Genomic DNA, 24,337 nt, shown 5'->3' with positions numbered 1-24,337 from the left:
AATCAACATGGAAAGTGTAACTTCAATAATCCAATCCATACCGTTTTTTGTTTGTTTGCTTGCTTTTTTGACTGTATCCCATGTGTTTTGATGTTTTTTTAAATTTCAGTTTGGTTTATTCCAAATAATTTCTTTTCTCTTGTCGAATTTATCACAGACTCATGGATTATACAATGGCATCATTTTTCCTAAGAGACTTTTGTGTTTCCTTTTTGTCACCCATGTGTTGGTCATTTTTTTTTCATGGTGCTCTAATTTGTTGTTGTACTTGTTGTTATTGTTGTGGCTGTTCTAACTCATGCCAGTTGTTGACCTTGTTTCATGGCTTCCTCTTATGGAAATCTATAGTGATGGAGTACTGGGATCTGTCATATATAGACATGGGGGTATAATGGAACATGCATCCCTGTTTTCAGGTGAAAGATGGATTCCCAGTAAGATTGTTGGACACATGTAGACAATGGGATGCTGGACTGTCCAACACTGTCTATACCAACAATGTGGGGGTACACTCAAATAAGAGACTGATAGAATTATGATTCCTTATGAAGGACTACACTATTGTAACAAAATGGGAAAAATCTGATGGGGGTGGGAATTTGGGGGAAATCCGAGCCTATACGAAATTGTACGACATAATTCAAAATTCAAAATAAAAATATAATAAAAAACAAGTCAACCACTAATGTTATAGAAGATACGCAAGACACAGATAGAAAGAAAAATTTCTAACCCCCTATTGTTACCTTAACAGGATAAACTTTTCTGAAATCATACCATGATTTGTTCTGGAAAACCATGGTGGAATAACTTGAAAACTGGCTGAAGTACTGACAAGGACATGAACGTTAAAGATGCACCTGAAGAGTCCAAACGTGCTAAATGCTCAGGTATTGAACATAGGACCTTTGTGGGTACAGATATAATTGAGATCATCCATGGAAAAGCACAGCCATCTGGTCATCTCCTCTCTGTCCTAGACACGGGCATCACTCATGTACACTGCTCCCCGACACACACGCAAAGCAGGGTTAGCTCTGACCTGAACTGCCCTGTGCTGACACAAACACATGGTGGCTAAGTGAGCCAGACTAAGCTAGCGGTGAGAATGCCGCAACTCCCCAACCAATAAAATCAGAACTCGATCGTATCCCTCCATTACTGGGTCAGCAGGCTTGTTCTGGAAAGGCGTTATGTTCCGCTCAGGGCCCCAAAAAGATGGGCCATCCATCTGTGTACCTGAGCGTAGCCACTCCGTTTCGTCAGCTTCACTCTGGTTTGGTCCAGACAGGGGACATCCCCATAGCGATTCTTCTCAAGGTTCCCAGGAGACCTGAAGGAAATAAAACAGACACACCAGAATGAGCAGAACGTAGGGCAGAGGACATGGATATGTGCAAAAGCTACCAATAATAAAGGGGAACCAAGTGCTGACAGGAAGAGATAGTCAGGCTTTACATTCTCTAGTCTAAATGATTCCCCGGCATGGCGGCGTGGCCTAGCAGCAGAAGTCCTCGCTCTGAACGCGCCAAGATCCCATATGGGCGTCGGTTCTAATCCTGGCAGCTCCACTTCCCATCCAGCTCCATGCTTGTGGCCTGGGAAAGCAGTCGAGGATGGCCCAAAGCTTTGGGTCCCTGCACTCATGTGGGAGGCCCAGAAGAGGTTTCTGGCTCCTGGCTCTGGATTGGCGCAGCACCGGCTGTTGTGGTAACTTGGGGAGTGAATCATCGAACGGAAGATATTCTTCTCTGTATATCTGACTTTCCAATAAAAATAAATAAATCTTTTAAATAAATAAATAAATGATCCCCCATCACTGTTATTAGCAAGTATATACAAGGGCTTTCAAACAGTTCCTGGAAAAACAGCAGTGGGGGCTGGCATGTGGCTAAGTGGGTAGGTGCTGCCTGCAGAACCAGAATCCCTTGACTGACTTGTGCCCTGGCTGCTCCAGTTCCAATGCAGCTCTCAGCTAAGGGCCTGGGACAGCAAGCAGAAGACAGCTCCAGCGTATGGGCTCCTGATACCCTTGCGCAAGATCAGCCGAAGCTCTTAGTTCCCTCCTGGCTTTGGCCTGGCCTAGTCTTGGCTGTTAGGGCATGTGGAGAGTGAGGCAGAGGATGAAAATCTTGGTCTCTTCCTCTTTGTAACTCTGAATTTTGACACATATATAAAAGAAATCTTAAAAATAATATAAAATTGGTCCCGGCGTGATAGCATAGTGATGAAAGTCCTCGCCTTGAACGCACCAGGAATTATATATATAATATATATATGGGTGCCGGTTCTAATCCCGGCAGCTCCACTTCCCATCCAGATCCCTGCTTGTGGCCTGGGAAAGCAGTCAAGGACGACCCAAAGCTTTGGGACCCTGCACCCGCGTGGGAGACCTGGAAGAAGTTCCTGGATCCTGGCTTCAGATTGGCGCAACACTGGCTGTTGCAGCCGCTTGGGGAATGAATCACCAGATAGAAGATCTTCCTCTCTATCTCTCCTCTCTGTATATCCGCCTTTCCAATAAAAAAATAATAAAAATAAATCTTTAAAAAAAAAAAAACATGGGCAGGAAAGGCAATTCTGTTGATGTCTCTGAAGGAAGAAGAGGGAGAGAGTTCAGAGTTTATGTCTAAAATAAATTTATTACATTCTGTCAAACTGGTGGCGTTGATAACACATGCCTACTCGCTTCTGTCCAATAGCTTCACTAGAAATAAGAGGACAATTTGGAATTCAGCCAAAGGCACCAGCAGATAGTAAAGCGGCTTCAAACCATTCTAGGACAGAAAGCAGATACGATGGTTTGGATTTTATTTTTTTTTAAAGATTTATTTTATTATTTTTATTGGAAAGGCGGATGTACAGAGAGGAGAGACAGAGAGGAAGATCTTCCGTCCAATGATTCACTCCCCAAGTGAGCGCAACGGCCGATGCTATGCCGATCTGAAGCCAGGAGCCTCTTCCAGGTCTCCCACGCAGGTGCAGGGCCCCAAAGCTTTGGGCCGTCCTCGACTGCTTTCCCAGGCCACAGGCAGGGAGCTGAATGGGAAGCAGGGCTGCCGGGATTAGAACCGGTGCCCATATGGGATCCCGGGCATGCAAGGTGAGGACTGTGCCATCGCGCCGGGCCCTGGATTTTATTTTTTAAGATTTACTTTATTTTTCTATTGGAAAAGTAGATATATATAGAGAGAGAGGAGGAGAGACAGAGAGAAAGGTCTTCCATCTGTTGATTCACTCCCCAAGTGACCGCAATGGCCGGAGCTGAGCCGATCCAAAGCCAGGAGCCAGGAATGTATTCCAGGCCTCCCATGCAGGTGCAGGGTCCTAATGCTTTGGGGAATCCTCAACTGCTTTCCAAGGCCATAAGCAGGGAGCTGGATGGAAGTGGGGCTGTCAGGATTAGAACTGGCGCCCATATGGGATCCTGGCGCATTCAAGATGAGGACTTTAGCTGCTAGGCCACCATGCCGAGCCCGAAGGTTTGGACTGACTTGGCCAAGTAAGAGAAACTAGGACCCAGGAGGCTACCCAGAGAGACAAAATGATTCACCCATTCAACTCCTACATCCTGCAAAGCAGGAAAACACGTGACTTGCCCCTTTTCCCTGATGTGTCTTGCTTGCATCCCAGCAAGCAATACAACAAACATCCCATACAACAAACAGTTGAAGACCTTGCTCTAGACAAAGTGCTCAGTCCAGAGGCAACGTGCTGAGCCCTGGAGGACGCCCACACACAGCGGCAGGATCACCTCCCTGAAGGCCCACCCAAGGAGGCTTTCAGGAAACCCACAGCCAAAGACCTCCAGACTAAAGACACCCCTAACATAGAGTCCAATCAAAAACTAACAAGGGAAAGCAACAAAGAGCCAGGAAGAGGGAACTGATTCTTTCTGTGTTTCAAAGGCAGAGCAGCAGAGCAAGGGAGAAACAAAGAGGGACTACTTTCAACCACTGTTTATTTTTCAAATGACCCCAAAGAGCCAATAGCAAAAACCGAGGCAAGACCCCAATACCCAGATCTCGGCAAGGCTCAAGACAGAGCCAGGAACTCCATTCTGGCCTCCCAGAAGGCTGGCGTTAGACCAGGGACCATTATCTACTGCCTGCCTAGGTGCATAAGGAGCTGGAACAAAAGCAGAGCTTCTGGATATGCAATGGGACTCAATGTGGGATGTCAGTGCTGCAATGAGCAGCCTCACTCACTGTGCCACAGCAATGGCTCCAGAAAATGCCGTCTTAATGACTACAATTAATACCCTCAAAGAGAAAACAGACGGTGTTACCTATATTTGAGAGAAGAACAGTACTCTGTGAAAAAAGAAAAACCAGAAAAAAAAATCTTAGAAATTAAAAATGATCATCAAGGCTTGGTGCTGCGATGTAAGAACAGCATCCCTGGCTATTTCACTTCCCACGCAGCTCCCTGCTAATGCACCTGGGAAAGCAGTGGAAGATGGTTCAAGTGCTTGGGCTCCAGGAGGAAAGCAGAGAAGAAGCTCCAAGTTCCTGGATTTAGCCTGGCCCTGCTCTGACAACTAAAGCCATTTGGAGAGTGAACCAGAAAATGGAAAATAATGCTCTGTCTCTACTTCTCCTTCTTTTAGCTCTGCCCACCAAATAAATAAACCTTTCAAAAATTGTCTTCAATGGGCCCAGCGCAGTATCATAGTGGCTAAAGAACTTGCCTTGAACATGCAAGGATTCCCAAATGGGCAATGGTTTTATATCCTGGCTCCTCCACTTCTCATCCAGCTCCCTGCTTGTGGCCTGGGAAAGCAGTGGAGGATAGCCCAAGGCCTTGAAACTCTGCACCAGTGTGGGAGACCCAGAAGGAATCCTGGGCCCTGGCTTTGGATCAGCTAAGCTCTGGCAACTGCCCGTTGAAGCCTCTTGGGGAGTGAACCAGGCAGGGAGGATCTTCCTCTCTATCTCTCTTCCTCTCTGTATATCTGACTTTACAATAAATATACATAAATCTTTTAAAACATAGTCTTTAAAACACAAACTTTGATTAGAAATGAAACAGAAAGTTGAAAAAATTTCTCATAATACAAAACATTACATGGTAAGAAAATTAAGAAAATGAAAGGATGACTCTAAGAGAAGAGACAGCAAACTATGGTCTCTGGGTGAGCGGGGGGATGTGGTACAGCAGGTGAAGCTGCCACATGGGATTCCCTTTTACACATCAACGGACCAGTTGGAATCCTAGCTCTTCTGTCACCTATGTGGGAGAGCCAGAGGTGTTGCTTCTAGCCATGGTTATTACAAACGTTTGGGGAATGAACAAGTTGATAGAAGATGGAAGATCTGGGCTCCGGGCTTTGGATCGGCGCAGCTCCAGTCGTTGCACTCACCTGGGGAGGGAATCATTGGACTGAAAATCTTCCTCTCTGTCTCTCCTCCTCTCTGTATATCTGACTTTGTAATAAAAATAAATAAATATTAAAAAAAGATCTTATTCTATGTCTCTCTTCCTCTCTGTTTATATCTGACTTTCCAATAAAAATAAATAAATCTTTAGCAAAAAGGGTTTGATAACTGTGACCTCTAGTTACACTGGGAAGACAGTGAAAGGAAAGAGACACAGTGTGACAGCAAATGTTGATCTACAATAGAAATCACCAGGGCATATTAGAAACACATGAACTGAGAATTATGGAAGCAGCGCCGGGAGACATACATCGAGAGCTGACAGGGATGACCAGGTTAGCAAGGACACTTCATTCCCTTAGCTAAGTATTTTAATTTATTGAAAGGCAGAGAAACACAGTGAATCACAGAAACTTGAGAGGCCCAACTGTTCAAGCCAAAGGCTGCTGCCTCCCAGGGTGCCCAGGTGCAGAAAACCAGGCCCAAGATCTGAGCTGACACTCCGCTATGGGATGAGGGAATCTTATGTGACATTTAACTACTACAACACAAGCCTGGACCTTGATTTTCTTGGTACTGTTACATTTTAATTAATTTATTTATTTATTTATTCAGATTTATATTATTTTTATTGGAAAGTCAGATTTACAGAGAGAAGGAGTGACAAAGATGTTCCATCTGCTATTCACTTTCCAAGTGGCCGTAACAACTAGAGCTGAGCCAATCCAAAACCAAAGCCAGGAGCTTTTTTTCAGCTCTCCCACACAGGTGCAAGGTCCCAAGGCTTTGAGCCATCCTTGACTGCTTTCCCAGGCCACAAGCAGGCCAAGTGGGGGGGACAGGAAGTGGAGCGACCAGGATTAGAACCAGCGACCATTTGGGATTCTAGTGTGTGCAACACAAAGACTTTAGCCACTACGCTTACTTTGCTAGGCCCCATAATTTTTTTTGTTAAAATATTCCTAACTTCAACTACCAGGATACCATATGAGCAAAAGTTCGTGTTTAGGTGGCCCTGCTTCCCATCCAGCTCCCTGCTTGTGGCTTGGGAAAGAAGTCGAGGACAGCCCAAAGCTTTGGGACCCTGCACCCACGTGGGAGGCCCAGAAGAAGCTCCTGGCTTCGGATCAGCTCAACTAGAGTCATTGCAGCTATTTGGGGAGTGAGCCAGCAAATGGAAGATATTCCTCTCTGTCCTTCCTCCTCTCTATATATCTGACTTTCCAGTAAAAATAAATTAAAAAAAAAAAAAAAGAGAAAAGATAAAAAGTATTCTCAACTTCCCATATAAAAATAGCCTGATATTTTTTTAAAAAAAAACATTTATTTAGGAAGCTAGTACAATGACTCAATTGACTACTCACCTACAAGAACGAGACTCTCATATGGGCACGGTTCGAGTCACAGCTGCTCTAGTATGCTACTTGTGGTCTGGGAAAAGAGCAGATGACCCAAAGTCTTGGGCATTTGAACATATGAGGGAGACCCAGTAGAAGCGCCTGATTCTTGCTTTGGATCAACTCAGCTCCAGTTATTCTGTTCATTTTGGGAATGAACCAGCAGATGGAAGCTCTCCCCCGATTACTGCCTTTCCTCTCTCTGTAACTCTGCCTTTCAAATAAATAAATAAATGAATCATTAGAAAAATAAAATACTGGGCCAGGTGCAATAGCTAGTGGCTAAATCCTCACCTTGCATTCTCTGGAATCCCATATGGGCACTGGTTCATATCCCAGCAGCTGCACTTCCCATCAAGACCCTGCTTGTGGCCTGGGAAAGCAGTCAAGGGCGGCCCAAAGCCTTGGGACCCTGCACCTGCATAGCAGACCTGGAGGAAGCTCCTGGCTCCTGTTTTTAGATCAGCTCAGCCATCACAGCCACTTGGGAAGTGAATCAGCTGACATAAGATTTTTCTGTTTGTCTGTCTTTTTCTTTGTATATCTGCTTTTCTAATAAAAATATTTTTTATATATTAATAATGTAGTGAAAACTATAACAAAAAAAAAACAATAAGAGAACTAATATCTAAGTGTGGGTATTGGAGACAGCATAAAGACTCAGTTTGGAACAGCTGCAGTCCTCAGCAGCATGCCTGCTTCCCTCAGCTGGATGCTGGTTACAGCTCCACATCAGTGTACACCCTGGGAGGCAGAAACTGAGGGCATCTCAAGCACTCTGACCTCTGCCACCTGCATTGGAGCACCGCCTGGAGCTCCTGGCTCCTGCCTTGCTCTGATCCAGGGCTGGCCGTCTGCACGCATTTGGGAAGTAACTCAGCTGATGGATGATCACTCTTTCTCTGCTCTCAATATAAATTAAAAGCTTAAAAAAATAAAGAACTCTGAAGTCTTAACAGTTTATAAGACAGGCACAAGGCACAAAAATATGATCAATATCATCAATCATTAGAAAAATGCAAAATGAATTTACAATGTGACCTTATTACAACCCTAAATAGCTAAAATAAAACTCAAGTAACATGGGGCTCAATATTGTGGGATGATGGGGTAAGCCACCACCTACAATAACAGCATCCCCTTTAGGTGAGAGTTCAAATCCCCACTGCTCCACTTCCATTCCAGATCCCTGATAATGTGCCTGGGAAATCACCAAAGGTAGCTCAAGTATTGGGCTCCTGTACCCTCATGGGGGACCTGGAAAAAGCTCTAGGATCCTGGTTTTAGACCAGCCTTGGCTGTTGTAGCCACCTGCAAAGTGAGACACTGAATGAAGTTCTGTCTGTCTCCCTATCTTTCCCTCTATAACTCTTTAAAATTTTTTTTTCAAAATGTCACTACTAAAATGCTGGTGCAGAGCAGAAAAGATTGCTTACACTCATACACTGCTGGCGGCACACCAAATTCTGGAAAATAGGCAGTTTCTTAGAAATAACAAAACATACAATTACCATATGATCCAGCAATTGCATTCCTGGGCATTTATCCCAGAGAATTGGAAACTGCTGTTTACTCAAAGCCTATTCACAAATATTTATAAGAAATGTTTCCTGGGATGGACAGAAACAAGGACATCTGGAAAGTCTCTAACTGCAGTGTGAGAGAACAGGTATGTGCTGGCAGAGGTCGGGGTGCAGTTGTGGAGCTTGGGAGTAATAAGGTGCATCCACCATTCCTGTCTTCCTGGGTCATCTTGTGCATTAAGCATGCCGCCGTTTAGTCACATACGTAGATGTATATCTGTCCCTAGAGATAAGATACAAAGGAATCCATCACCGGAGGCTCCCTCTTGTCCTTCAGTAAACACAGGCCTTGCTGCCACATGGACGCCAGCACTGCAGGCCATGACATTATCAACACGGCCCTGTCTGTACTGTTCTTAAAGCAGTCTGTGAATCCACAATTGTCTCATATTTGGCCTATCTTCTTATAAATCTATTTTGAAAATATGCATTTACTTATTTGAAAGGCAGAATAATGAGCGGGGTGGCGAGTCAGAGACAGCTGGGCCAGAAGCCAAGAGTTCCATCCTGGATCTCCCACAGGAATGGTGGGAGCTCGTGTACTCAGGCCACCTTCAGCTGTCTTCCTAGGAAATTAGCAGGACGCTGAGCTGGAAGCAGAGCAATCAAAACAAGCTGGTACTACATGCAGAATGCTGACGTCACAAGCAGCAACTTACACTACTATACCACAATGCAGTCGCATGAAAAAAATTTTTGTTAAGGGCCAGCACTGTGGTACGGCAAGTAAAGCCACTACTTGCAGCGTCAGCATCCCAAATGGGTGCCAATTTGAGTTCTGCCTGCTCTGTTTATAATCCACCTCCCTGTCAATGTGCCTGGGAAAGCTGCAGAGGATGGCCCACGTTCCTGTACCCGCGCGTGCACATGGAAGACCTGAAGAAGCTCTTGGTTCCAGGCTAATTCCGCTTACTGTGGTCATTTGGGGAGTGAACCAGTACATGGGAAACCTTCTCTGTCTTCTCCTGGCTCTGAAACTGCCTTTAAAATAAATGAATGAATCTTCCCGAGAAATAAAATGGTAGATGGGGGAGTAGATTGGAAAAATTAAGTCTAATGATCAATGGGACCATAAAGTTCATAATCTGGAATTCCCAGGGAGACATACAATGTTACCTCAAAATGTTTGTGGAAAATTAAAATCAAAAGGTAAGCTTATTTTGGAGCAACAACGTTCGGAAATCCACAAATGGGCCTTTTCTTTTCCTTAAAGATTTTTTTTAAAGATTTATTTATTCTTATTGGAAAGTCAGATATACATAGAGGAGGAGAAACAAAGAGGAAGATCTGCCTGCTGGTTCACTCCCCTAGTGACCGCAACTGCTGGAGTTGAGCTGATCCAAAGCCAGGAGCCAGGAGCTTCTTCTAGGTTTCCCATGCGAGTGCAGGGTCCCAAGGCTTTGGGCCGTCCTCGACTGCTTTCCCAGGCCACAAGCAGGGAGCTGGATGGGAAGTAGGACAGCTGGGATTAGAACCAACGCCCATATGGGATCCCGGTGCGTTCAAGGTAAGGACTTTAACCATTATGCAATTGCATTGGGCCCTTCTTAAAGATTCAAAAAAAAATTTATTCGAGAGGCAGCAACACAGAGTTCCTATTCACTGTTCAATGCCCAGATGTCTGCAACGGCCAGGGTGGAAGCCAGAGCTGGGAGCTCAGTGCAGGTCTCCACATGGGTAGAAGGAAGTTAACCACCCAGGCCCTCACCGCTGCCTCTCGGGCCTGAATTAGCCGCAAGCTGAAGCACAGTCACAAATCCTACCTGGGACCTGAGTGCGGGACATGGACATGAGCACCTCAACTGGTGGCTTTGCCACTAGCTCAATACCTGACCTCAAGTCACTTTTTCAAAGGGAATTGGGAACACAGCTGAAATGACATCGTCCAGTGGGTAATTGCAGAGGCACCTACAAGGTCAGGGATTCTAGGAGAAAAGCATAGATCCTCTCAGATTAGTCAGCAGCGCTCCTTCCTGCTAGGAGGCACTTCCTTGGTTCAAGTCCACAGCAGAAGGGGCCCACACTGTGGCCCAGTGAGTAAAACTCCACCCTCATCACCACAGGCATCCCTCACGAGCACAGGGTGAAGATGCAGCAGCTCTACCTCTGCTCCAACTCCCTACTGATGCGATGTGTCCAAGGAAGCAGCAGAAGATGGCCCAGGGCTTGGGCCCCGGACACCAACACACGAGACCCAGATGAAGTTCGTGGCTCCTGGCTTTGCCTTGGCCCGACCCTGGTCATTTTTTTTTTAGATTTATTTATTTTTAAAGATTTATTTTATTTTACTTTTTATTGCAAAGTCAGATATACAGAGAGGAGAAGAGATAGAGAGTAAGATCTTCTGTCTGATGATTGATTCCCCAAGTGACCACAACAGCCAGTGTTGTGCCAAGCTGAAGCCAGGAGCCAGGAACTTCTTCTGGGTCTCCCACATGAGTGCAGGGTCCCAAGGCTTTGCGCCATTTTCATATGCTCTGCAAGCCACAGACAGGGAGCTGGATGGAAAGCGGGACAGCCGGGATTAGAACTTGCACCCATATGAGATCCTGGCGCGTTCAAGGCGAGGACTTTAGCCACTATGACATATCGCCAGGTCCAGGATTTATTTATTTCTATTGGAAAGTCAGATATACAGAGAGGAAGATCTTTCATCCAATGATTCACTCCCCAAGGGACCACAATGGCTGGAGCTGAGCCAATCTGAAATCAGGCACTAGGAGGTTCTTCCAGGTCTCCCATGTCGGTGCAGGGTCCCAAAGCTTTGGGCCGTCCTCGACTGTTTTCCCAGGCCACAAGCAGAGAGCTGGAAATGGGGCCGCTGAGACATGAACAGGCTTCCATATCGGATCCTGGTGCATGCAGGGTAGCACTTTAAGCTACTAGGCTACCACGTTGGGCTCCCAATCCAGATCACTGTGGCAGCCATTTGTGAAGTGAATCAGTGGATGGAAAGAAAGAGAGAGAGAGAGAGAGAGAGTAACTTCATCAACTAAAATAATAACAAAGACCCCAGGGGGATTTTGCTGGGTTGGGAAGGGTCTGGGGCTGGTGAGGCAGGTAAGCCTCTGTTGGCATGTGCTCTGCTGTGCACCCTAGCCCTGCACACTGGTTTCCTCCTCATTTGCTCACTCTCCTTGTCCCCACTTTAGTCATATCAGATTACTTCTCTTTGCTGAAACACTTTCTCCGTGTTCTCAACATGTGCCACAACACACAGACGTGCCACAATGGACAGGAACTGTGAGCAGGGAGAGGTATCTGTAGAACCACAGATTCCTAAAACAGTTAAGCTTCAAGAGAAATATATGTCAGACTCCAGCAGTCACACGTTCCACAGGGAAAGGGAGGCGCAGAAAGATGTCGTTTGTGTCATCCTCGGTGGGCGCTCTTGGTGAAGCTGGACTAGGTCTGGACGACTCACCCGGACAGCCTCCCTCATCTCCAGCAAGCAAAGCTCATTAAACGGGACAGAGACTGAGCTGCAGCCCATGAAGAGATTAAGAGCAGAGGCATGGGTGCTGTTACCAGGGCCGGTAACCAAGCAATGTAGAGCTGAGGCTAACCCAGACAGAGGCCTCTGTGCTGGAACGGGGTAGAGGCTCCCAGGAGGACACAGCTCTTCTAACTTACTGACGGGGGATGAGAACACACGCGCCAGCCCTTCCTCTCAAGATGTACCTTTCCCGGTCCCTAGGGAGCCACTCTCCGCACAAACTGCCCAGAACTCCTGCTGAGCATGGGAACAGACAGCATGCCATACTGACACCATCTGGTCTTTCCTTTATTTTTATTTATTTATTTATTTTTGTTTTTTCCTTTAACACTGGCGCTACAGGAAAAGATTTTAAAAAAATGTGTCATGACAGGATTTCCCTATTAGTATTAAAGACTTTAGGAACACAAGCACTACGCCAAGTACTAAGGTAGGAGATTAGGGACCCTCTCAGCACCAGCCACACTGCTTCACATAGGAAGTGCCTCAGCTGAGGAAGCAGGAATGGGAGCAGAAACTGCCCGCACCCCAGGGGGCTGGCGCAAGCCCTCTCTACTTACATGGAACAGTGGAAAGTGCCCACAGGGTTTTCCCGGCGGATGTCTTCGTACTCCTCATAGATGCCCTGCTTTTGCCTGGCATTCACGTAGTCCACCAGTTCTTGGATGGTCATGGCATGCGGACCTGGAACGTGCACCGAGTCCCAGTCTAAGGCTGTAGGAAGGGAGAACAGGATGATCTCGTCGAAGGGATCTGGGTGGCCGTTCACCTGGGGCAGGAACTGGAAATTCCAAGTGGCCAGGTCAATTTTCACGTATCCACCCAGGTTTTCTGGAAGGCACTCCCTGGGGAGGTGCTGGGTGACCTCAGATGTCTTTAGGATTTGGATCTGAAAGGCCAAAAAAACCATATGAGCATGGCAGGAGAGGATGCGGGGAAGATATAACAAATAGTGACTATAACAAATAAATATACTTATATTGGCAGCTCAGGGATTGAGCTGTGGTTTGCCTGAAATACTAGTATGCTTATAAAGGCAGGAGGCTTCCTTGAGACACCTCGGCCTGAATCCTGAAATCCTGAAAGCTTGAATTCCCAGAATGTATATCAAATTCACTCCTAGATTTGGGGGTCCTTGTCATACACTTAAAAGGAAGGTGTGGCAAGCAAAGGCTTCATGCTGCCAGCATTACTTCATGTTGGACCTTTCCATCTGGATGCTAAGAATACATGGCTAGTAGTGGTAACTGTGTCAACCTCACACCAAGGCAACCAGTCACAAGCTTGTGTTGTAATCTCAACTCAGTGTAGCTGTTATCAAAGATGGTTTTCTTTCTTTATTTTTTTTTTAAAGATTTATTTATTTTTTATTACAAAGTCATATATACAGAGAGGAAGATCTTCCGTCCGACGACCCACTCCCCAAGTGACTGCAATGGCTGGTGCTGCGCTGATCCGGAGACAGGAACCAGGAACCCCTTCTGGGTCTCCCACTTGGGTGCAGGGTCCCAAGGCTTTGGGCCATCCTCAACTGCTTTCCCAGGTCACAAGCAGGGAGCTGGATGGGAAGTGGAGCTGCCGGGATTAGAACTGGCACCCATACGGGTTCCCAGTGCGTTCAAGGTAAGGACTTTGGCCGCTAGGCCACGCCGCCAGGCCCTCAAAGATGGTTTTCAATGGATGTAATACAACGTGGGCCACTGGAAGAAAGAAAGCCTAGGATACACTCTAGGGAAGTGAGCAGAATTCTTTGTTTCTCAATATATGCAGTGGTTGATTTACTTTTATATTGTAGATACAGACATATATAATTTAGCTTGCTTGAAGTTGACACACACAATGGCATCTGTTTAGGGGGCATTGTGTGCGTCATCATCACTCCTGATTCTGCTCCCTGCGTGGCCACAGCGAGGGGGAATGAAGGAGCCAGGCTGCTTTTCCTTAGCGTTACTGCAGAATGGGAATGCTAATCCTCTTAAACCTGCAGCAGGCGCCCTTCTGGGTCCTCCCCCATGCCATCCCCCTCAGGGACCAGCTCTAGCATGCCTTTTCTAGTAAAGCCCTTCCTGACTGCCTGAGAAGGCAACAAATGTCCAGGGCCTATAGAGCCCACCGCCTTCCTTCCTCACAGATAGCACAGGTACCCACCAGGACCACAGGCTCCCAAGGGAAGGACTGCCTCTCAGTACCTAGATCAGAAAAACCACTAAATACATTTTGAGTTTCTATGTCCATGGATAATTAATTTCTGTAATTTGAGTACAAGAACTTGCCTAAAGAACTTTCCAGAATGCCTAGAGAGATTTCTCCTTCTCTAAACAAAAGCCTTTATTTCCCCTCCGCAGTCCAAGTTATCTCAGCTACAAATTCACTTAACTTCATAATCTTGGCCACAAAAATCTGACAATAATATTTTAAATAGATCTTTACTTCACCCTATTATGTCAATGTTTCACATGTCCTTTCTTTCATCGGTAACTATATTACTATCTGCCACTCCTGAATCACTCAGGAGATTGTAAAGTTAAGATAATATTGGGTCACAATTTTGAAAACGGAAGCAAAAAGCTATTTGAAGGATAAAAGGGGGGAGGGCCAATGCTATGGCATAATGGACAGAACTTCCACCTATGGCACCGGCATCCCATATATTTGAGTCCCGGCTGCTCTAGCTTCGATCCAGTTCTCTGGTAATGTTCCTGGGAAAACAACGGAGGATGGCCTGGGTGCTTGGATCCTTGTACCTGCATGGCAGACCCAAAAGAAGCTGCTGCCTTCCAATCAAATCAGCTCCAGCTGTTGTGACCATTTTGGGAGCAAACCAATAGATGAAACATCTCTCTGTCCTTCCCTCTCTCTGTAACAGTGCCTTTCAAACGAATAAACGAATCTTAAAAAAAAAATGGCAGGAATAAAAGTATGATGAAACACAGGGAGTCTCCAACGCCATCAACTAGCATAAGTAAACTAAAATAGGGAAAGTAGTTAAGGCCTGTGCAGCAGGAGGCTACATTTCTGAAAGGAACAACCAGTGCCTTAATCACTTTCATGACAGTTTTTCAGCGCTTCTAAGGCTAAGTTCAGTCCCAGCTTTAAGGAGCTGACAGCAGTGGCCAGGGCAGTCTGCCCTTTAGAAGGCAGAAAACCCAAGGGCAGGCTTTCATCCACTGGACTGCGGATGTGTCTGTCCAATTCCAGGAGAAGGGGCCAGCCAGGCCCTGTCTTACCCGCTCCCGGACCTTGTCCTTCAGGAGGAGGCTGACCACGGAGTAGGGCACCCGGAACCACATGGGTGCCCCCACGATCAGCACTTTCTTCAGGCGGGCAGGAAACGCTCCCTGTGAAGAGAATGCAGGAGAACGTGAGAGGCCTAAGGGGACCCAGGACTTCAGGCCATACGTTCAGGTTCTAACCCAGTAGGGGGAGATGACAGGTACTTCAGGGAGTCATTGGGCAGAGGAGAAAAAGTCATTAGAAGAAACAAGGAAATTACAAAATAACTCACTTCATAGATGACGGCGCTCATGCTGACACTAGACATTATGGACAGAAAACTATTCTGGCTTTTCCGATCAGCAATTCTGTCAATATCACACACCAGCACATAAACGCGAATGCTTAGGAAACTTATGCTTATTAAAACTTAAAGGAAAAATGAAAGTACTAACAAATGAAACTTGGAGAACATTTCTCTTTCACACTCTTTCACTGAGTTTGATCTCTGCGTAGGCGTCATCTCCTTATTTCATCCATCTCTTCCTCTCTGCAGGTGGCTATGCAACCACCACATAGGATCTGACAGGCCACATCACCAATGAGGATGGAGGGAAGGGGGCACGCCATCCCGCACATGGCAGGAGGAGGGAAGCTCATCCACACCTAATCCTCACGGCTCGGTCTCCTGCCATCAGCTGGAACCCCAGCCCTCCTCCCAGACACAGTTCCCATGGAACATGGACATTCAGCCTGGAAGATCCCATTCCCAAGTGCCACAAAGAGAAGAAACTGCTGGGGAAAAAAAGATCCACGAGTTAGAGTATTGTCTTTACCACTCTTCTTTACCACTCATCTTCTTAAAAAGATTTATTTAGTTTTTGTTTTCTGAGAAAAGCATAGTGCCACAAAGGGAAGCAGAGATATCTTCCACTCAGGGGGTGTACCCCACAAGTGGTCACAAGAGCCAGGCTTGGCCAGGAACTCCACTGGGGTCTCCCACACAAGTGACAAGGACCCAAGGGTATGGGTCATCATTTGTTGCCTTCCCAGGTACACAGGTAGGGAGGTGGATTAGAAGCAGGAAAGCCAGAACACAAAATGGCACACTGACATGGAGACAGGCATTGTAAGTGGCAGCATAACGCTCTGTACAATACTACTCCCAACTCATACATTTTGCAACTTTTTAAAGTCTAATTTTTAGCTGACATGTAATTCAATTTTCCCCAGCTATTCTTCAGTTCTAGTGATTGGGGGAATTCACAAACATTCCCAAGAGAGAATATGTAGCACCCAGAACAAAATATTTCAAAGACATTACAACCAAAGTCTGAGGATTCTTCTGGGGTTGAAGTTGTGAGTGAGTTAGGCCATTACCTGTAGTGTTGGCATCCCAAACGGGTGCCAATTTGCATTCTAGTTACTCTAGTTCCGATGCAGTTCTCTCTCTCTCATTATATATAATCCATCCATTAGTTTACTCCCCAAACCAGATAGGGCCGGGCCAGGCCAGAGTCAGAAGGAGATTCCATTTGGTCTCTCTCCCATGGGGATGGCAGGGACGTTCAAGTACTGGAGGCATTGCTGGCCTTCAGCAGGAAGCTGGAAGTGGAATGTAAAACCAGGACCTGAGTTCAGGCACTCCAGCAACTGATGCCAGCATTCCAACTGCTGTGCCAATGTCTACACCTACAGTTATTTTGGATAATTAAAAAAAAAAAAAAGGCCTGGTGCAGTAGCCTAGGGCCAAAGTCCTTGTAGTACAAGCATTGGGATCCCATATGGGCACCAGTTCTAATCCCTATGGCCTTGCTTCCGATCCAGCTCCTGTTCATGTGCCTGGGAAAGCAGTGGAAGATGGCCTTAGTGCTTGGACAGCTGCCACCAAGGTGGGAGACCTGGGGTAAGCTCCTGGTACCCGACTTCAGTCTGGCACAGCCCAGGTTGTTGTGTACATTGGTACACCCTTCAACTCTACAAATCCATTTACAGCTACTTATCCTCAGGAAATCAGTGATCAGAAATGCAAAACAACATATACCCCAGGTGTAGGCAAGTGCCTAGGTTGCCTTGCACCTAGGCAAGTGTTACACTGTGAGGAGAAAAACAGGCATTCTGGACCTGGCTAATACCAAATTTGTTTAACTATACCCGTGTACCACCATGGTTGCTTATTTTTTTCTTTAAGTTATCTAGGAAGGTGAGGAATGCCAGGTCAGGACATGCCACCTTGGCCCCCACGCAGGGAGGCTGCCAACTGCCTGGAAAAGGATATCTGGGACATATTTAGTTGAGGGCAACTGAAGGCATGTTTCACTGGGAAGGAATGACTTCTGGGGCCTTCCATAGACTGGGCCACTGCATTTGCAGCTAAGCAAAAGAGCTGAGATAGGGCCCAGCGTGATGGCCTAGCGGCTAAATCCTCCCCTTGAACGTGCTGAGAGCCCATATGGGCGGCAGTTCTAGTCCCGGACACTCCACTTGCCATCCAGCTCCCTGCTTGTGGCCTGGGAAAGCAGTCAAGGACGACCCAAGGCTTTGGGACCCTGAACCAGCATGGGAGACCTGGAGGAAGTTCCTGGCTCCTGGCTTCAGATTGGTACAGCACTGGCCGTTGCGGCCACTGGGAGAGTGAATCATCGGACAGAAGATCTTCCTCTCTGTCTCTCTTCCTCTCTGTGTATCTGACTGTCCAATAAAAATAAAACAAATCTTTAAAAAAAAAAAAAAGAGCTGAGATATAGTGGTTTCAACGGGGAAACCAGAGGACATGTATGAGTCAGGCAAGGCACTCACCCATGAGGGATATCTGGGTTGGGCTAAACAGTATCACCCACCTACTACCTGCCAATGTATGTGAAAAATGAGTTTGGGTGAATGCCTGGATGGGCTACGCCACAGTACCTACCCACAAGCGCCAAAGCAGGAGGTGGGCCACAGTATCCATGAACGAACATGAAAGAACCAAATCTGGGGGCAGATTTTTTAGGGGACTTGGGGTGTGCCTCTGCGGAATGGCAGCACACCCCAGTTTGCTGGGTGTAGTAATGTCCCAAATCAGGCTGGGCCATGGAACTCATCTGACAAAAGCTCATCTGATATCTGCAGGAGCTGCGGCTGGGAGGAGGCAGCACTCATGACAAATGAAAAGGCCAGGACTGAGGGCAGACCATGTCCTCATCTACTGGCACATACAATATCCAAGCAGGGCCACAGCACCTGTTGGTTCAAGTGCAATCTGGGACTAGCAGCAGGCCTGGTAGGAGAATTTGGGAAACTCCTTTACTAGGTTACAGCTCCTGCTGGGTAGTAGAAAAGCCTGGGCTGGGGCAGGACAGGCCAGGCAATGTTGCAGCATTCATCAGCATTTGTGTGGGCCAAGTGTGGGCCAGGCCTTAGCACACACTGGTATGCCTGAGAGCCATGACAGGGTGTGGGCTGTGCCTGGCTGGGATGGGCTGCAATACCTGCTAGCAAGGGCTGAACTGTGAGCAGGCTATGCCAGGCTAGGTCAAAATACCCACCAGCAGGCAGAAGACCTGGAGCTGGGAACAGGCCTGGTAAGAGGAACTCTAGGGCCTCTTCTGCTGGACTACAGCTCTCATTGCTAAGTGCAGGAGACAAGGCCGTGGGTGGACTGGCCTGGGCAAGGGTACAGCACCCAGGGATTGAGTCTGGGGACAGGTCAGACTGGACTAGACTCTAGCACCCACTCATGAGAGCTGCAATGGGTGCGGGCCAATCAGGTTTGGCTGCAGTACACACCAGTAAGGGCCAGGATTAGAGGATGGCTATGTCAGTCTGGGCTGTAGCATCCACTGGCACAAACAATATCCAGCATTGGGTGGTCTCAGTAGGGAACTCCCCTGTTGGCCACAGTTTCTGCTGGTGACTGTGACAGCCAGGGCTGGAAGCAGGCCAGGACAGGCCAGGCCATGCTTGGCTGTAATACCGGTCAGCATATATACAGACCAGATCTAGGAGTGGGCCAGGCTGGGCCAACCCACAGCACATATTGCCACAAGCGAGAGCCAGGATGGGGTACAATACTGCCAGTTTATGTGAGGCTTGCTGGTGACAGCTAGGTCTGGGGATGGGCCATGTCAGACTGAGTGTTCCATCAGAGGATGGACAGTAGAAATCTTTGGACAACTCTACTGATCAAGTTTTGCAGCAAGTGTCTGGGTCTATGGATACACATTGATTTATTGGTCAGCCAATAGATCATGGAAAGATTTTCTCAACCCTGGGCAACAAAACCAACGATGTCTCAGAACTATCTAAACCACTCTAGTAGTAACACCCTCAGAACACTCTTTCCCACATCAGGGTCTCTAAGGTGCCATCAAATGACTGTCTCCCATCCCCAGGAGCTGATAGCAAAGAGTGGTACTCTCTTGTCTCTGCAGACCAGGAGAATAAAATGAAAATAACTAAAACATTTTTTGCTTTAAAGATTTATTTAAGGCATATATAGAGAGAGGAGGAGAGACAGAGAGGAAGAGAGGAAGATCCTTCCGTGTGATGGTTCACTCCCCAACCGGCTGCAATAGCTGGAGCTGAGCTGACTTGAAGCCAGGAGCCAGGAGCTTTTTCCAGGTGTCCCACGTGGGTGCAGGGTCCCAAGGCTTTGGGCCATCCTCGACTGCTTTTCCAGGCTACAGGCAAGGAGCTGGATGGGAAGTGGAGCTGCCGGGATTAGAACTGGTGCCCATATGGGATCATGGCACATTCAAGGCGAGGACTTTAGCTGCTACACTATCACACCAGGCCCAACTAAAACATTTTTCCCACTCACCTTCCTCTATATCTGGACCCTCCCCACCCTAACTGGAAGCATACATGGGTATGCATCCCTCTCAGCTATGTAAATAATGTTAAACTTAATTTTTTGAAGCATATAAAATGATGCTCACTAAAGCCTTTGTAACAACACCAAAAAACAGCATGAACTCAACTTTTTTCTAGTTGTTACATTCATTAACAAAAGAAAGGATGGGCCCGGAGTGGTGGCGCACTGGTTAAGATCCTCGCCTTGCACGCCCGGGATCCCATATGGGTGCCGGTTCTATCCCGGCAGCCCCGCTTCCCATCCAGCTCCCTGCCTGTGGCCTGGGAAAGCAGTCGAGGACGGCCCAGGGCTTTGGGACCCTGAACTCACATGGGAGACCTGGAAGAACCTCTGGGCTCTAGATTTGCTTCCCAAATAGCTGCTGACTGGGAGACCCGGAAGAGGCTCCTGGCTTCGGATTGGTTCAGCTCCAGCCGTTGCAGCCACCTGGCGAGTGAATCATCGGAATAAAATAAATCTTAAAAAAAAAAAAAAAGAAAGGAAAATAGGCCCAGCACAATAACCTAATGGCTAAATACTCGCCTGTTATCTCCCAGGATCTCATATGAGCACCAGTTTGTGTCCTGGCTGCTCCACTTCCCATCCAGCTCCCTGCTTGTGGCCTAGGAAAGCAGTCTAGGATGGCTCAAAGACTTGGGACGCTGCACTCCTGGCTCCTGGCTTCAGATCAGCTCAGCACCAGCCATTGCAGATACTTAGGAACTGTACCAGCAGACAGACCTTTCTTTCTATATCTCCTTCTCTTTGTATCTGTAAATCTGACTCTTCAATACAAATAAATAAACTTAAAAAGAAAAAGAGGAACATTGAGAAATCAGTTCTGCACATTTAAATGGCAGGCTGAGGCAGCAACAGTGTCCAGCCAAAACCCGCAAGTCACAACCACTAGAACTAGATTAGTAAAATTTCATTACTTAAAAAGAATCCTAAATCACTCTTGTTCTGTACACATACACACACAAGACACATACACACACTAAAAAGGATGGCCATTTATGTCCCAAGCTCTCCACGAAGACGACCTTTAAGGGGAGAGATTTTTAGTAGTATTTTAGCTCTGATACTTATTAGTTTTATCGCCTTTGGAGGTGTTCACAAATTCTCTATAAACTTAATTTTTAAAATGTATTTGGTAAGTGGAGGGAGGGAGACAGATAGAAAGAAAAAGGGAAAGAGCTGTCAACCACTGGTCACTCCTGAAATGTCAGCAATGGTCAAAGCCAGTAATTTTTCATTTTCACTCTTTTTTCTTTTTTGGAAAGGCAGAATTACAAAGAGTGTACACTGCCTCCCAGCGTGTGCTTCAGCAGGAAGCTGCAGGTAATCGAGCCCAGACACTCTGATATGAAACACAGACAACCGTTAGGCTAAACGCCCAAGCTCTACATTATCTTGCAAAGTTCAAGAAGTGGGGAAGTGTTGTGGAGCAGTAGGTTAAGCTGTGGTACGAGATGCCAATATCCCACTGAAGTGCCAGTTAACGTCCCAACTACTGTGTTTTTGACCCAGTTTCCTGTTTATGCTTCCATGTGGGAGACCCAGATGGAGTTTCAGACTCCTGGCTTCAGCCTGGCACAGCTCCAGCTGATATGGGTACTTAGGGAGTAAACCAGCAGGCAAGAGTATAACTCTTCCTCTCTCTGTCATTCTGCCTTTCAAGTAGATGAAAATAAACACTTAAAATTTTCAAGAACTTAAAATAAACTTCTGAATTTAAGAGTTCAGGATACGGGATTATGGACACTCTGATTCCATGTATACATGGATTCTGTGTAACCCTACGTGTGTGTGACTAGAAAAAAAAAAAATATATATATATATACATACACACAGCTTTGTATTCTAAGCTGACATTGAAACCAAATTTTTTATTAGATTGAGACTAAAAAAAAAAAAAAAAACTGGCAGGGAAGCAGTCTAGAAAGAGAGAGAGAGAGAGACCAAACATGTGTAGAAGTTGCTGGGTGATATTTTGCACGGATGCTTTCCCAAACCATGGGAAAGGCAGATCCTGCTTCTGTGTCTCGGCATGCTCCGGGCATTTTTTATATCGTTTCACCCCACTTGACTTCCAGACCATCTCTAGTACTGAGACACTACGTATCATTTACAGGTGACCTTTAAGTTGAACATAAGGTCTGAATTTTACATCATTCCTAAATCTCCCCACCACCACACACACACACACACACAAATTTTTTAAATGCTGAATGCTGGCGGAAGTTGAGAAGGCCCTCTTGCAGCCTTACCTTCAGCAGGTTTAGGACTTTCTTTCCGAGATCCAACTCAAAGTTGGCATAATTGGAGCCGCACATGTCATAGATAAACACCAACCCATTCCTCTGCGTTTCAAAGCTGTAAAGCAAGCATTGAGCATGACATTGATAAGCAATCAAAAGATGGAGCAGGACCAAAGCCTAAGGCAAAATAGACCCACAACACATAGGGCATACCTGAGGTCAAAATAACTGCCTGCCTTTACACCAATCTTGGAAAAATATGGTTTATCTCTGGTGTCTGCTCTGTTTACTAATGTGAACTTACTAGATTTATCCAATGCCAAACTCCCAGGGCCAGAATGCTCCAGAAAAGTTACGAGACTTTGAACTGTTGTCCCCTCCCCAAAATGTGTCTATCCAAATCCTATAATACACTCCGCACCCAACCCCAAAGTTTCCTCTTCCAGAATAGCACTGTAGCCCAAAAAGTTAAATCACTTTCTACAGTGCCAGTATCCCATATGATTGCAGATTCCAGTTCTAGTTGCTCAGCTACAGACAGCTCCCTTTTAACACACCTGGGAAAGTAGCAGATGATCCGAGTACTTAGGACTTAGTCACCCCCATGGGAAACACTGGCTCCTAATTTCAGCTGGCCAACCTCTGGGCCTTATGCTCATTTGAAGAATGTATCAGTAGGTGGAAACATGCTCTCTGACTCTATCTTCCTCTTCTCTCTTTGTCTCTATAACTTCGCCTTTCAAATCAATCTTTCCTTTTTTTTAAAAAAAAAATGTATTTGTTTTCACTGGAAAAAGCAGATTTAGAGAAGAGACATCTGCTGGTTCACTCCCCAAGCAGCCAATGTTGCAGCGGAGCCAATGCAAAGCCAGGAGTTTCTTTCTGTTTTCTCACATAGGCTCAGGGTCCCAAGGCTTTGGGCTGTCCTTCACTGCTTTCCCAGGCCATGAGCAGGGAGCTGGATGGGAAGTGGAGCAGCTGGGACATGAACCAGCATCCATATGGGATCCCAGTGCATGCAAGGTGAGGATTCAGCCATTGAGCCATCAAGTTGAGCCTTTAAATCAATCTTTCTTTAAAAACGTTCTATTTATTTTTACTGAAAAGGCAGTTTTACAGAAAGAAGGAGAAACAGAGACAGATCTTCCATCTGCTGGTCCACTCGCCAAATGGCCGTAATACCTGGAGGTAAGCCAACTTGAAGCCAAGAACCAGAAGCTATAACCAGGTCTCCCATGCATATGCAGGGTCCCAAGGCCCTGGGTCATCTTCTGCTGCTCTCAGGCTACAGGCAGGGAAAGTTCTCTCTTCCATAATGGCTTAGTGGTAATTGTACCTAAAGGCAGTTCACGTCTTGAGACCAGCACAAGGGTTCAACTGGCGAGTCCTCTATCTGTAAGCACCAGTATCCCATATGGGTGCTGGTTCATACCCTAGCTGTTCCACTTCTGATGTGGTTCCCTGCTTGTGGCTTGGGAAAATATTAGAGGATGGCTCAAGTCCTTAGGTCCCTGTACCCACATGGGAGACTATGAAGAAGTTCCTGGTTTCTGGCTTCAGATCAGCTTAATTCCAGCCATTGCGGTTATTTATGGAGTGTACTGGTAAATGAAAAATCTTTTTCTATTTCTATCTATAAGTCTCCTTTTCCAATAGAAGTAAACACATCTTAAAAATAAATAAATACTACTGTCCTCCTGTCCATCTTCCTGTGGACTGGTCTTGTACCCTGTAACGCGCCACCCTAGTGTAGCCATGCAATTCTCTCCAAGAGGGCACAAGTCTCTGCTTTCCACCTCCATACTCCACCTCCCCCAGTCCCCCGCTGTTCCTAGCACAGCCCTGGAGACTAAAAAGTCATGGACTTGCATTGCATTAGACAGGGAGCCCAGCAAGATATTTTAGACCCACGGGAAATGGTACAGAACTTCCTCTAACTTGCTGATGGTGAATTTGTCTCCTGTAAGTCGATGGAACAGACATCAAATGCACAAATGATCTTTGCAAGGTATCTCAGAAAGGACTTTATAAGGTACTAAGCTTAGCCCCAGGTTGAGCTGTGGAGCCTGAGAAGATATGCTTGAATTGCGAAGACATCCCAACGTCGCACCCACTCCAGCCCAGATGTTGGGTGCTGCCGACACACGTATCTGCTGGCTGTCAGGACTCAGGGGC

At 46.5% G+C, this 24,337-nt stretch overlaps 1 protein-coding gene across 1 annotated transcript in view; it reads right to left on the bottom strand.

The window, feature by feature from the left end:
* PTPN9 (protein tyrosine phosphatase non-receptor type 9) overlaps positions 1 to 24,337 on the bottom strand; it is an 82,155-nt gene that overhangs the window by 10,972 nt on the left and 46,846 nt on the right. Inside the window, exons 5-8 of the mRNA XM_040968461.1 lie at positions 22,172 to 22,277; positions 15,082 to 15,192; positions 12,415 to 12,743; positions 1,240 to 1,333 (exon numbers count right to left, since the gene is read on the bottom strand). Of these exons, the coding sequence (XP_040824395.1) occupies positions 1,240 to 1,333; positions 12,415 to 12,743; positions 15,082 to 15,192; positions 22,172 to 22,277 (640 nt within the window). The remainder of the gene's footprint in view (positions 1 to 1,239; positions 1,334 to 12,414; positions 12,744 to 15,081; positions 15,193 to 22,171; positions 22,278 to 24,337) is intronic.

This window comes from Ochotona curzoniae, unplaced genomic scaffold (assembly GCF_017591425.1).
Source record: "Ochotona curzoniae isolate NIBS_2020 unplaced genomic scaffold, NIBS_Ocur_1.0 scaffold_4701, whole genome shotgun sequence".
In the NCBI taxonomy this organism is placed as follows: Eukaryota; Metazoa; Chordata; class Mammalia; order Lagomorpha; family Ochotonidae; genus Ochotona; species Ochotona curzoniae.
The sequence above is the reverse complement of the archived record's forward strand: the minus strand, read 5'-3'. Positions and strand labels throughout refer to the sequence as shown.